At 48.3% G+C, this 15403-nt stretch overlaps 1 protein-coding gene across 1 annotated transcript; it reads right to left on the reverse strand.

Annotated features, from left to right (window-relative positions):
• Positions 1-318: 318 nt before the first annotated feature.
• LOC143412754 (retrovirus-related Pol polyprotein from transposon 412) lies at positions 319-5691 on the reverse strand. Its single transcript, XM_076874536.1, has 2 exons — positions 475-5691; positions 319-324 (listed from the first exon to the last, which is right to left on the reverse strand). The coding sequence occupies exons 1-2, from the start codon at positions 5689-5691 to the stop codon at positions 319-321; spliced, it is 5223 nt and encodes a 1740-aa protein (XP_076730651.1).
• Positions 5692-15403: the final 9712 nt, after the last annotated feature.

Here is a 15403-nt window from a genome sequence, read left to right on the forward strand (position 1 = left end):
ATACACGGACGGAAACCCAGCCTAGACTCGCTGCGGTACCGTATACTGTCTCGCTAACCTCCCGTTTATACTTTGTTCGGGTCTCTTCCTGACCGCGGCCCTTTCCTAGCGTCTCTTCTCATCCAGACACGTGTGCTTTTTTTTGTTCCGCTCGTCTTCTCTCCCACTGCGCATGTCCGTCTTCTTCACGCTACGTCACTCCCTCTTGGCTGCTTCAGGCTGTAAACAACCCCGTGACAGTTTTCTAAGGGTTGTAAATATGTGCCCTCACATTTCCCCCCAGCTAAACCCTGCCACACCAGCGACGACTCAAGCAGTTCATCCCTGTAACAAACACAGAATAACACATATTAACTCACATGTTCAGTAACACTCTATACCATTCACATATGACTCGCATTACATTGCAAATGAGCATAACAGTAATCCATGGCTTCATTTCGTAACATAATCTCTATACCTCGCAGGACGTACCCCTCGGGTTCGCCTCAAAGGGCGTTCAGACTGCAAAACCTCCCCTCGCTCCTCGTGCACCTCATCACTCGCCTCTGAGGCCCCATCGCTGTCCTCTGGCTCACTTAGGGCCATAACTGGTTGTACCTCCCCCGCTAAATCGGGCTCTAACCCCTGGGCGACATAGTCGCCGATCTCGTCCGCCCCTGGGGCAACGAGAGCGCTCGGGTCCGACTCACATGGGAGTGGTAGAGCACAAACCCCCTCCATGAAGTCGGTATCGGACTCCACTTCGGCTGGCAGCCTGTTGGCCTGCTTCGGCTGCCATGTCGGCGCTTGAAAGGTGCACAATTTGAGCTGATCCCTATGCACGACCCTCGTCGAGCCACCCTTCTCTGGCTTGACCGTGAACACAGGAATGTCGGGGTGGTTTTGTTTCACCACCAAATAAGGGTTGGGTTCCCACTTGTCCTGGATCTTATTCCTGCCTCTGGGCTTGTGGTTGCGCAACAGCACCCGATCACCAGACTGAAGCAGGGCGCCGCGGGACTTCCGGTCGTAGATCCTCTTCCTCCTCCTAGAGGCCTCCTGAGTAGCCGAGCTTGCTACCTCCACCGCGGTCCTAAGCCTCTCATGGTGGTCCCGGACCCAGTCGTCCAGATTGTCCGCCTCTGGTTCCCTCATGTCTTTCCCTCCCAGGAGGTCCAAGGGCATTCTGGCATCCCTCCCGAACAGGAGGTAGAAGGGCGCATAACCCGTGGAGGAGTGCTCACGAGAGTTATAAGCCATAACCAACTCTGGCAAGTATGTTTTCCAATCCCGTTTCTTCTCTGGTGGCAGTGTCCTGAGCATGTCGTGCATGGTCCTATTAAACCTCTCACACTGCGCGTTCCCCTGCGGATGGTAAGGGCTGGTGCGACTCTTGGCAATCCCGTAGGCCCTGCACAGCTCTTTTATCACACTAGCCTCGAAGCTCCTCCCCTGATCGGAGTGCAACCGGGCCGGGCACCCGTAATAGGTAAACCAATGTTTCAGCAAAGCATTTGCTGTCGTCTCAGCAGTTTGGTTTCTGGTGGGGACGGCAACGGTGAACCTGGTGAACATGTCTGTAAGGACAAGGACATTTTCGTAACCCCCACAAGACTTTTCTAGCACCGTATAGTCCATAGCGAGGACCTCCAGGGGTGCGGTGACATTGCTGCAGGTCATGGGGGCCCTGTGGTTGGGGAAGACATCCTTTGCCAATGCGCACCTCCTGCATTGCTGAACCCAATCTTGAACATCTCTACTCATGGTAGGCCAGTAATAGCTCCTTCTCATCACCGCGAGGGTGCTCTTTGCACTGAAATGCCCCCCATGCTCATGCTGGTTCTCGTATACCTTACGTTGTAAGGTCTCTGGGACAATGAGCTGCCTGATCTCCTCCCCATCACGAGGGTCACTGACATGCCTATACAGCACACCCTTATAAAGCCTAAGGCGGTCGAGCTGTTGGTGAAGCCGCCTCGCGTCCGGTGTTAACGCGTGGAGCTCGGCATGGCTCATCTCCGTGCCCCTCTCAACCACCCGATACACGGGCCCGACGACCGGGTCGCTTTTCTGAGCCCCTTCGACCTCCTCCCAGCTGTGCCCACCGAGAGCTTTCCCAGCAGTCGCTTGTACTCTGGCTTTCAGATCAGCCCTACCATCCTTCTCCAACCTAGCGGGCCACAGACACGCACGCACTTCTTCCGGGCCCACTTTGATAAAGTCCTTGCCTGTGTCCTCCTGCTCGGGTTCCTCTTGGTCGGGGATTCTGGAGAGGACGTCTGCATTCGTGTTTTGTCGCCCAGGCTTGTAACACACCTCAAAGTCATACTCAGCGAGTTGTGCTACCCACCGCTGTTCGACAGCCCCCAGGTTAGCCGTTGCCAGGTAGCGCAGCGGGTTATGGTCCGTGACTACTGTGAATCTGGCGTACATCAGGTAGTCCCTGAATTTCTCTGTGACAGCCCATTTAAGCGCCAGAAGTTCCAGTTTAAATGCGCTGTAATTCTTGTCATTCTTCTCGGAGCCTCTCAGCCCCCGACTCGCGTAGGCTACCACACGCTCTACGCCCTCCTGTTTTTGACTGAGCACAGCCCCGAGTCCGTGCAGACTCCCATCTGTGGTCAATATAAAGGGTAGGCCAAAGTTGGGATATGCCAGGATTGGAGGGGACACCAGGCATCGTTTCAGCTCGTCCAGGGCCTCCTGGCACTCGCCGGTCCAAACAAACGCCTGGGTGCCCCTCGACGTGTTTTTCAACCCTTTCCCAACCAGGGCATGCAGAGGCTTGGCCAACTGTGCAAACCTTGGCACAAACCGCCTGTAGTAGCTCATGAATCCAAGCACCTGCCTCACCTCTCGCACGCTCCTTGGAGCCGGCCATGTCTCCAGGGCCTTGACCTTTTCTAGATCTACCTGGACGCCTTTAGCAGAAATCACGTGGCCAAGGAATTTAACCTCCGGCCGCAGAAGGAAGCATTTGGTCGGCTTCAACTTCAACCCGTGCTGCTTCAAACGTTCGAACACCGTCTCAAGCCTCTCGCAGTGACTATCAAAGTCCCGGGAGAAGACTATAATGTCATCCAGGTAGACAAGGAGTATATCAAAACTGAGGTCCCCCAGTACCATACCCATCAGCCGCTGAAAAGTGGCTGGGGCGTTGCACAAGCCAAATGGCATCCGAGTCCATTCAAACAGGCCAAATGGTGTTGTAACCGCCGTTTTTCCCCTGTCCGTTTCGCTCATGGCCACTTGGAAGTAGCCTGCGGTCAGGTCCAGGGTCGAGAATAACAGCGCATTGCCGAGCGCATCCAACGACTCTTCGATGCGGGGAAGTGGGTAGGCATCTTTGCACGTCACTTCGTTCAGCCGCCTGTAATCGCAGCAGAATCGAACACTTCCATCTTTCTTAATAACCACCACCGCAGGTGAGGCCCAAGGACTGGAGCTCTCTTTGAGGATCCCCTGGCTAACGAGCTCCTGAACGTGCCTCTTAAACTCTTGAAAGACATGGGGTGGGACCCTTCGGTGCCTCTGTTTGATTGGGGGTGCCTCGGTGGGGATACTGTGTGTCACCGTGGTGGTGTAGCCGTAATCAACTTCGCTTGCCGAGAATGCGTCTTGGTGTTGGGCTAACAGCCGACAAAGCTTTTGACGCTGTAGCTCAGTGAGGTCCCGGGTGTTAGCCTGTACAGGGACCGGCAACTGCCCACCCTCGCCCCCTGTTGCTATACTCTCACCCTGACCCAGCGGCTTAACCACGAGTGCCCCCTCTCTCTCCTCTACCCATACAACCTCTTTGGGGAGCACAGCTCGTGGTTTGCTTACAACGGCAAGCCTGGCTCTTGGCATCAGCTTGACAGCCCTCTCGCTTGTGTTCATCACTCTGAGAGGGATTCTTCCACCACTGGTTGTCGCAATAGTGTTGGCAACTAACAGTCCCCGCGGCAGCTCTATCTCTTTTGCCGCCTCTGCCAGCACTTGGCACTCAACCCTAGGTGAGACCCCGCAACGACCCTCCACCACTTTCTCGCTCCTCGGGGGGATGATGACGGGTTCCCTGCCAGCCACCTTGACGAACCCGATTTTGCCACCCGGACCCGTGCGCGGGAACTCCTTCCTCGCTCGGGCTATCAACCGACGGATGGTGGCCTCTGTCTCGTCTGGAGCGTGGGGGTCCATGTGGACGCGACCCCCATCTGCGATAAAGAGCGCTTCGAGGTCTTCTATAACATTCATCCCCACAATCCCTGGGAGCCCATTAGCTTTGTCTACCTGGGGGTGAGTATTGGTGAGTACAAAAATGCACTTCTTACCAACCACTCTCCCGGCGCATTCAACCTCGGCCTCCAAGCAGCCCAAGACAGGAATATCGAGCCCGTTTGCGGCTGTGAGCTCAATCCAGTCTGCTGACTTCAACTCCTGTGGCCCAAAACACCTACGGAAATGGGACTCCGTAATAGCTGTCACATTTGACCCCGTGTCCCAGAGGCAGGTGGTGTCTACCCCCCCTATCTTAAGGTGGACGGTGCGACACCTCCCAAGAGCACTCCTTTGGAGGCTCTCCTCCACCTCTGTCAGAAGACACTCGGCTGCTTGGCGGCCTATGGCCGGTGTGGTGGGGTGTTTCTTGGCCCCACCCTTGGCGTTTGGATTGCCAGAAAATGCCACCTGCGCCAGGTCTATGGGGATAGGGGCCAGAGCCCCTGCATCTAGCTTTTTGGTACAATGCCGGCTAGTGTGGCCAGGCTCTCCACAGCTGTAGCAAATATATCGCCCTTCGCTGTCCCTCAGGGGTGTTCGCCTGCGCTGTGCACTCTGCTGGCTGCTCCCTCTTTCCCTGCTCTGTAGTGCTAAGTACAGCTCTTCTTGACGAGCAGCTAGTTTCCTAACCTCCTCGTGGAGCATCTCCAGGGTGAGGGGGGATGGTTTATCTTCGGCCGGTACTGCAGCGTTAACCGCACCTCTAGTTCTGAGCCTACTTTGGGAGGCGAGAGAGGACTGGGCTTCTTCTTCCTCGGACCAGTCAACTGCGGCATGCAGCAGCCCGATGAAGGTTAGGCCTTTCTCCTCTTTGACCCTCCTCTTCATCTCTCGCCTCAAAAGGTCATCTCGCAAACCCAGCACTAGCTGTTCTTTCAACACCGTCTCTGAGTCGGGAACGCGGTTGGGTTCTCGCCTCTTAATCAAAGCCAGCTTCTCCTGTAGGTCATAGGCATAAGTTCTGACCGTCTCGCTGGACATCTGCCTTCTCTCATAGAACTCCTTCAACCTAGTACCTATGGGGACCTTGTCTCCATAGGTTTGAAGGAGAACCTCAAATATGCCCTCGACAGACTCTACTGCCCCATCCAACATGAACTTAACAGTTGCCCTGGCTTCATCTTTTATGTGTTGCTTGACCAGCTCTACACGGTCCGCCTCTGGCACCTTCATGACTTGGAACGCAGACCGCATTGCCGCGATCCACTCTTCCACACAATCATCTCCACTCTTTCCAGGGCAACCACTAAAATCTGCCAGTTTGCGGTCTCGGTGGACATAGATTGCCGCCGGGGCTTTTAAAGCTTGGGCCTGTTGATCAATCACTGCCCTTGCGAGAGAAAGAGCTTCTCTCTGTTCTTCTCGTGCCTGCTGTAAGGCACCCGCCTGCTCCGCAAGCCTCCCTTGTAGTTCATCAAAGCTCCTTTTCAAATCTTCTAGTTCAGACATGTTTGCCTTAACTCTATTCCTCCTCTATAACGACCCCGAGCCAATGGGTGAATCCTGTTCGTGACGCCAATTGTGAGGGGCTACTAGCCCTGCTATGTAGGGGTAGAAGGGCGCACAGGCTGCCTTGAACGACTAGCGGGTGGTGGGATCTAAGTCCGTACCCCCCTCTAGCGCGATTGACCCGGACACTTACTTCAGTAAGAATGGGGTTAGTTACCTGGCAACAGTAGGCACAAAAGGAGGACTCCAGGCCCGGACCTGCAATGATAGCAGCGCCTGCACACGGAATACTAGCACGGTCCCACTTAACTCCGTCGTCCTGTGCCTAACCAAATAACTCGGGTGCCCCTACTCCAAGGCAACCTGGGTCGGACAAAAGCATTCAACAACGACTTTTTAAACCACGTGGCTCTTTTTATTTATCTGGAGAGCCCTCAAAAAAACCAAACTTGGTTAACAATGTCCACAGGGCCCTGGAGAGCAAAGGGAAAACAGCAAGGAGCCTCCCCAGGACCAAAGAAATGAAAGAAATAAAATGAGGTAAAATAAATCAAAACAGACTGGTGAGACCCAGAGTTGGGAGTCCTCGACTCCACACAGCCCACCCTAGTCACAGGAAAAACACTCACAACACAGCAGAACAGTAAAAGTTAACACAGCAAATATTCTGTCTAAAATGGTCGACACAGTCTCATCACATCATTTACAATGTCCGACACACCAAAGGAACATTTTCAGTCTTTACAGTTCACTCTAGTAAATTGTCTCTGGGGTGGGACGGACAGATAGTTCTAGGGGTATGTGTCATTAACCGGAGTTGCAGTCTGTTAGGCTGTCCAGAACTTCCACAGCCGGAATAGAATGTTCATTCTCTGGTCCACATCAAAGCAAGGAAATAAAACACAGGAACTGTACCTTTGCCCCTCCTGAAATGGAGCGTAATGAACCCACGGGTAGGTGAAACTTTTACACACAGCCAGCTGAAGCAGGGTGAACAACCGGAGCGTCGTCTGGGTGGCAGGGTACTCCAAACACCGCCGACATCGGGGCCCAAGATGGCGGTCCCGCGGGCTAACGGAGCTACGGCAGTCCCCAGGCCGTGCGAAGTGAGGCCGCCCAATTCCTCTCCCGGAAACTCGCTGGTCCTTCGCCAGACAGCCAGCCGTGCTGTCTCGCTTTCTAGACGTTCTTGTCGCCAAACTCTACTGGCAACGCCGGGAAACTGAGGCCGATTGGAGGGGAGCGGCCGCTAGCCTTAGCTCTCGATTAGCCCCTCTGCTAGCGCTATCTCCGCCGACACTTCGCCCCGACGTTACACCCGTAAGGCCGCTGTAGCCGGAGTCAGAGTGCATACACGGACGGAAACCCAGCCTAGACTCGCTGCGGTACCGTATACTGTCTCGCTAACCTCCCGTTTATACTTTGTTCGGGTCTCTTCCTGACCGCGGCCCTTTCCTAGCGTCTCTTCTCATCCAGACACGTGTGCTTTTTTTTGTTCCGCTCGTCTTCTCTCCCACTGCGCATGTCCGTCTTCTTCACGCTACGTCACTCCCTCTTGGCTGCTTCAGGCTGTAAACAACCCCGTGACAGTTTTCTAAGGGTTGTAAATATGTGCCCTCACACTATACTATCCGCTTCTTCTGGGCTATATTCTCAGCAGCATAAGGAGAATCATGTGCTAACAGCTGTCTAAATGACTCGGCTAAAGTTAGTAGCATGCTTGTTGTTTTTGTCTTTGCACTAGGATGATGTAAATGTGCAGTCATATTCGTTGTGTTCCCACTAGTGCTTTCAGGTTAATCTCGTTGAAATGACCTTAACGCCACAACACGGCAAATCTCCGTTAACGAGCTACCGCCGATCGCTCCGTGCGTGGGGCTAGACGGCCAACACGTTAACGAGCTAACTGCGCTAACACACTAGTTCCCACCATGTAATTGAGCATTGCGTGGCACATCCAACATACTGTTTTACTTTAGTCCATGACTCGCTTACCTTCAGGGTCATACGTCACATGAAAACCAAAATAGTTCCAAAGACCAGATCTGAATGAGGGTGGGGGAGGTGCATGTTGTAAGGAGAGCTTAACTTCTGTCTCGCTAGCTTGCCCTGCGCTCTTCCTTCTGACTATGCTGTCTGTGTTGAGCGCTCAGTGGATCTGCGCTCGACAGTGCAGCCTAGGCGGAGTAGTCGAACGCAGATTCACTGAGCGCTCAACACAGACAGCATCGTCAGAAGGAAAATTGATAAAATAAATTACAAATGTTGTATTGTTCGATACATATGCGTACCGAACCGAAAGCACTGTATCGAACGGTTCAATATCAATACGAATATTGTTGCACCCCTAATATATATGTGTGTGTGTGTGTGTGTGTGTGTGTGTGTGTGTGTGTGTGTGTGTGTGTGTGTGTGTGTGTGTATGTGTACTGTACTACAATGGTAGATTCTCCTACTGAACATGGCCAAAGTCATTCAGAGGCAGAGGAAAGAAGCTAAAACAGGGAAGACAGTAGGTGAGATGAGGGGTTATACCAATGACATGTAAGATAAATAAAGATGATTTTGAACTGTGACCCACGCCAAGCTTATTTAGTCAAGTAGAAGAATAGAAATGTGGAGCTGAAAATTGCTGTAATAGGACTGCTTTAAATGTTTGTCACTCATTAGCAATTTATGAAGGAGGGAATAAAGAAAGTGTGTTTGTGCAGCTTGGTAAGCCTGCTGTGTGTGTGTGTGTGTGTGTGTGTGTGTGTGTGTGTGTGTGTGTGTGTGTGTGTGTGTGTGTGTGTGTGTGTGTGTGTCAGACATTTTTGGTTAGATGAAAACACATAAATGAAGCAGACACGTCTGTGGAGTGACTGAAGATTTCTTTCATCCTGTGCAGTTGTGTGTTTGCATTGCAGCTGTCCTGTGTTAACACAAGCTTCATGTACGCAGGTCTCCATAAATCATCCGTTTTTCAGATGATTTATTCATAAATCCTTCATAGCCACTTTTACACAATAGATATGAATTTACATGCTACGCCTCCAGCTGACCATGTGAGGAGAAATACAAAATGGAAATCACAAAAAGCAATATTTAAAATAAATTACCAGCATGTTGTAGAATCCAGGCTTCTGCCATTTTTCAAGGCTGCAATGAGCAAGACCTCAAGTTGCTCTGACGCGTTCCCTTGAGTCAGATGAGCCGTGGATTTCACAGAAGCTGTAACGTACGTGACCCCGTCTAGAACAAACGCAGACACGTGCCCGCTAAGGCCGCGGTGTGCTCGTGAGTTTGAAACCAGCATTTGTTTTCTTGTCTTCTTCTGTGCCCTTGAGTTTACTCTGCAAGGTGAAAAATGCACTGAACCAGTTTTAACATCTCCTTTTCTTTTCCTCGGGTGATCCTCCTGTTGGATGAGCCATTTTTAGCTTTTCCAACGGCACATAATCATTACATATTATGTGCTCATATTATTTGTCATTTTCTCTCATTTACTGCCATAATTGGCATCCCTGATATTTTTTTCAGGTTAATCAGCGCAGTTATCTAACTGTGGATGGAAACAGTTGATTGTAAATACAATAGCATATTTTAAGTCACTCTCACAGTGTTTTTAGCTTTTCTTTACCTTTCCATCATATGCTGTATATTGAATCTAACTGAAAGGCTTGCACACTTGCGCTTCAAGCAATTTGCTTCTACTTCTCTAAGATTTGTGTATTAGATTGAATATTTGGAGCATTTAAATTCTAATCTTAAACAGTAACAGAAAAGATGTTTATTTATTCTCCGAGGGGTGTATGAGGAGAAGAACAGCGCTGTTATATGCTTGGGGTGTGTGTTGTTTCCAGATCTGATAACTAAAGCCAGCACAGAAAATACTGATATGCTTATGCTTAGTGCCAATCTTGTGTTTAAAAAGTCGTGCGTGGGTGCTGTGTCCCTCATCACAAAACAGGGTTTCACAAGTATCTACATCATTTTCACCTCCACCAAGGAAGTTATGTTTTTTGTAGCATTTGCATTAATGGCTTGAAAAGTTTGGATTCATTGGTTTGAATGGATTCTAATAAAACTTTGCAGAGGTGCAGAGTGGGGTCATGGTCGGTTGAAAACCAACAAAAAGCCTTATAGCAGACTTAATATCAGCACAATACATTCACACACACATGCTGCACGTCTGTTACTCCAACCATCATCCAGGACACATTTCTTTAAAGTTGTACTTTTTTTTAGCAACAACAGATTTTTCAGACTGCTAAGAAGATGCTAGCAAAAGATACTCTGAGTTTATTTTGCATTTGTTTTGTCCATAAAGTAACAGGTTATAATCATTAAAATACTTGAAATAACAATTTTCTAAACATAGATACATTTTCTAGCAAAATTAGAAAGTTGGTTATCCTGACATACATGTAAAGTAAAGCAGTTTGAATTCCTCGTGTCTGAATACAAATACATTTGACTGGCCTGGCTTTTCTACTTCTTCTTTGTTGTCTCTGATGTACTTTTACTGAGGTTGTTTCTACTCATTTATCATGTTAATGAATGTGCCTCTGCTGTATCCAGTGGATTTTACCACTGACTCTTTTACATGAGGGGCCACTTGGTTTCTTCTGTCACTTTGTGGCTTCTAGTAATGACAAAATCAACTACAAACAAGTGAATTTGTGACCTTTAAAAGTTTTGCTCAGCTCAGCTCCTCCCCCAGCAGAAAAAAGCAACATTGATTTCAGCCTTTGAGCTACAGTTTGTGAACTTTAAAGTCTCCTGACCTACAGCTGTATTTTTAAAAAGGTGACAGTATCAGTCATCTCATCGAAATCATAGAAAAAAGACGTTTTCTTCCAGCACGTCCACAAAAACAGTTCCTCCCACTCTGAGTGAGGACACGCTGCACAAATGCAGAAATCGTCTGCTCGTCCTCCACCCAGCTGGACGTGACATTAAGTGGACGCTGTTGACAGGATTAAAAAAATAAAAATAAGAGAAGACTTCCAAGTGAAATCATAACAGCCCGTCGTTAAAACTCCAAGCGGACGTCGAAATATGTGCTAAATACAGTAATGTGTCACATCAGCTCGTGACAGCAGCCCTTGTCATTGCTCGTGAAGAGCTTTTGTGTGGTGAAAGAAATTAAAACATTTTGAGCAGCAGCAGCAAACAATGGACAAACCACTGCTGCAAAGACGGCTTCAGATCGGCGCTTTGTTTTTGAATGAATTTACCAAAACTGCAAATTTCCTATGGTTGTTTTTCAAATTCAAATGCAGCTCGTCTTCTGTTCTGTATTCCCAGAAATTACATTATTTTTATGAGTTCCCCATATTGGTGTTACAAAAGTCTACATCTCTACTGTCATCAGAGTATTTTCAGTGTGCACCTTGGTCCACAAAACCACAGCAAAAGCCAAAATCAAAACCTCGCGGTGGAGAGATCGGTTTATCCGTATGAGCCCCCACTATCCCTCCGCCACTCCTTCAATTTACTTTGTTCTAGTGAAGTGCACCTTCATGCTTGCCTTTGCAAATTGCAGTTTTTACTTAACAGAACGCTTAATTGCAGGCACATGCTCGAGTGGTCACGGTGCCCATCAGAGGCAAAATGAGTCACAGCAGCGCAGCATAGATTATTCTGGAATCAGCAGCAGCCGTGCCAGGCTCCCACTCTAAGCTCCCCTGGTTGCAAACCAGAGCCGAGTCCATCTCATGGGCACCAACACCAGATGGCAGAGCCAGTAACAGAGCTGTTGGAGAGGAAAAAAATGGCAAGTAGAAATGAGAACTCGAGAGAGGAAATGAGAGAAAAGTCAGAGATTGAAAAGAGAGGATGGAATGCATTTGTTCAGTCTTATCATTAGATTTCTAAACTCAAACGGCTGCGGATGGATTTGCATAGCCTAAGGTTGGCAGTGGCCCACTTTCCCCTCACTGGCTTTCTGAAAGACTGCCAGTGCATTCCATTATTTGTGTCAAGGCGGGTTCTGTGATGAAGAAAATAACAGTGCTGGCACATCCTCAGAGTTTATGGTCTCGCCCCTCTGTTCCCCTCCCCTCCCGGTTTTCACTGTCTGGCTGACTCTTGAACGCAGATATCTGCTGAGGAGGGAAGGCCCGAACAATGCATGCAGAGGCAGAGGTACAAAGACTGGGAGTGAAATGATCAGTGGATGACACATCTGCACATTTCTCTGTTAAAGCTGCTAAACCTTATTTGATGAAGATATCTCATATGGTGAGGCTCATGAAGTTTGGTGCCGCGACTGAGCCGCAGGTCCACCTAGTGTGGGCCAGATGTGATGTGACGCTTGCACCACAGCTGGCCAGGCTGCACTCGCCATAGCCCAAGTTAGGTCCACTTTTGTGCCACGACTGGCTCGCACCACATTTACCAGTGCCATAACTGAGCTGGAAATGTCAAAATAAAAGCCCAGATTATGTCCAGAGGTTTGTGCTATCTGCTCACATTAAGATCATTTTATGTGCAAAATTCAATGCTCATCAAAAAGCTACTAAAAGTAGACGTTTGTAGAATAACATACTTTTTACACAAAAACATTATGCTGTCATCATAAGCTAATAGTGTGAATGCAAATTCACTTTGAGTCTACCTGAACTATTCTTAAAATGACACAGAAGCACTTGTATCTGATTTCATTCTGCATGTGGGGCGATCGTGGCTCAAGAGTTGGCCGTTCGTCTTGTAATCGGAAGGTTGCCGGTTCCCGGCTCGGACAGTCTCGGTCGTTGTGTCCTTGGGCAAGACACCCGTTGCCTACTGGTGGTGGTCAGAGGGCCCGGTGGCGCCAGTGTCCGGCAGCCTCGCCTCTGTCAGTGCGCCCCAGGGTGGCTGTGGCCACAATGTAGCTGCCATCACCTGTGTGTGAATGTGTGTGTGAATGGGTGGATGACTGGATGTAGTGTAAAGTGCTTTGTGGTCCTTAGGGACTAAATAAAGCGCTATACAAATACAGGCCATTTACCATATTGTTTGGATACAAAATAGCATACTGTACAAAATAGTTTATTTTCGAATAATGCTTATTACTAATATGATTAAGTAAGGACTAATGCTACAGTCTCACTGGGGAATAATTTTGTTGTACATGGACAATGACAATAAAGGGCTATTCTATTTTATTCTGCTAAAACAGTGGCTGGAGATCACAGCATAACCAAATTATTGTTATTATTATGCAACATACTTGATCTAATTTTCAGTGAAATGTTTGCATCAGGACGGGAAGCAGGTCTGCAACCATTCGCAGAAGGTTGCTGTCTACAGAGTAACTTTGGTATCAGTCTGCAATCAGCTTTTTTTAAAACAGGATAAAGTTGGGAATTGCATGCAAACTGTGTAATAACAGGGTAATTAACTGTGATAAATCAACAAAAATCAAAAATGTGTTGTTGTCTATTCCAAATCTGCATACATAGAAATTCATATTAAAAAAGAAATTCAGATTAACTGCTTACACTGACCAGAACCTCATAGATACAGTGGTGCAGATTCTGCAGGGCGCCAAACTGCAGAAGCCACAGGCCGCACTTTTCAGTTAGACTGTAAGGAGAATACAGCCAGATTAGTCGAGCCTCCAATAGCAAAGAGATGAGTTATTGCAACATGTTTAGTCGTAGTTTATTCTGCGTAAAGTATATCAAGTATATGTGTAAGTTGACCCTTACACTCCATAGTGTGTACATACTGTACCTGAACAGGAGAACACCTATTGGGACCTCCTCTTTCATAAAATGCAACAATCTGTCTGCGTCTATAAAGATAGATTAGAGAGTAATTATTTGCTAACCTTTACCAGTCGTGTCAGAGACTGAGAGGATTCGAGAGGGGGAACCTGTGCAATCAGCTTGCGATCAAAAGTGGTTGCCCTGAGGTTGCACACTCAATCTCTGAGTCATCGAACGTGAAAACAATTCAATCCAATCATTCGGCAACCATCGATTTCTCCTCGGAGCCAGCGCGTTGCTGCCCTATTTGTACTTTGGTGTAACTGAGCCGTAATTCGCATTAACCGCATTCTGGAGGTTTGCGGTGTTGCGTCTGACGGCGTGTGGCACCGTGCAGGTGCATGTCGGTGTGCACTGCGTTTGCTCATGACTGGCATTTCATGTTTTTGTTCTCGTGCTCCCGATTTTAATATGCAGTGTATAATGTGTTTTTATTTATCGCAAGGGTCAAAGTCCCCTCGCAGCTGCCTCTGAGTCTCACTGATATTCTGTGAATTACAGCCACTGTATTCTACACAGGAAGCTGTTGTGGTATGGGGCTATTGTTATTCATGGGCAAGGTGTTTTTCACTGTCTCTGCATATTTTTAGAAATTTGAATAACTATCCCCCTGTGGCTCAGACTCTGCTGACCTAATGAGTCAACCTGACTGATTGACACTGGAGACCATCAGAGCAGCCATTCATCATCGTGTGCGGTGAATAAACATTGGAGATTTCATCCTCCCGATCAAGAGTTATTATGACGGCGTATTCAGTTCATGAAAAAGCCCTTTCTGCTGTAAAATTGCTGGTAGCACTAAAAAAAAGAAGAAAATGCTTTATTTCCTTTTAAAAAACTAACTTCAGTTGACAAGTTTAAGAGAAATGTCTTTAGGACAGCAATGAAGTGCAGCACATGACTGGCTGCGGTGTGAGTAAAATGTGCTGGAAGCTGTTTTAATAATTTTCGCCTCTTCTGTATTCAGAGGCTCACATCAAGCTGTCACTGAGCAAGACTTCTCCTCGTACATCACTGCTGGTCTGCTTTTGCCTCAGAATAGAGCCAAACTGCCACCTCTGGCATTGTCCTGTCAACAGGGAAGATTGTTTTAGGTGGACGTGGTGATGCCAAGAAAGGCTTTCATAGCTGCCCAACCACAACTGTCCACAGCCTGGACATCATCCTTATCTTTGGCCTACACTCACCTGGAGACAGGTAATGAACAAGCGGTTCATAACTATGGCTAAATCCTGGTACTCTCATTAACGCACACTGGTTCCCGGTATAGTCCTGCATTATTTACAAGATTCTCCTCCAAGTCTTCCTCCTCCGTGCCCCTCGTGTTCTTCGTCTCTACACACCCTCCTGTAATCTTTGTTCTTCAGACCTTTCCGTGGACCAAAAGCCTTCCGTGTCGGGGCTCCAGCTCCGTGAAACGCTCTCCTGAAATGTTGAAACCCAAAGACAATTTAAGAAATTTCCTCAAAACCCATTTTACAAACTGGCATTTGGTCTTCCCCACAAACCTGCCTGCTGTCCCACTTGACATAATCGTCATACTGTTAGCTGCTTTGGGTATCTCAGAAGGCTCTTTAGCACTAAATGCAAAAACAAACCTGGAAAATCGAGGTAAGAAAGGGAAATAGCACCACAATTATCTAAGTTGAGTAGCTTTTCAGTTTGAAGGGTGAGGTTCAAACGATTCAACGTGCTTTCATTTCACTTAAGTGGAAATGAGAGGTTTGTGTCCAAAGTCAAGCATTTAAACAGGAGGAAATATGTGAGACGCAGATATTTGGTTTGCTGTTCAGAGGCATTGCTTGACACGCCCGCTGTCTTTCTCATTGACACTCGGTTGAAATGTTAAACATCCTTCTTGTGGTTTTGTCAGATAGAAGCTATAAGGAGCACTTGGTTAGCTTGGTTAACATAAAAAAGCCTGCAAAGATGGCCATGGAGGTGACATTGTTCTGCTTATACAAAGCTACAGCACG

The sequence above is a fragment of the Maylandia zebra genome, linkage group LG15 (assembly GCF_041146795.1).
Source record: "Maylandia zebra isolate NMK-2024a linkage group LG15, Mzebra_GT3a, whole genome shotgun sequence".
Taxonomy (NCBI): domain Eukaryota; kingdom Metazoa; phylum Chordata; class Actinopteri; order Cichliformes; family Cichlidae; genus Maylandia; species Maylandia zebra.

Coding starts and splice junctions, on each gene's coding strand:
- LOC143412754 (XM_076874536.1), bottom strand. CDS start 5,691: ATGTCTGAACTAGAAGATTTGAAAAGGAGCTTTGATGAACTACAAGGG.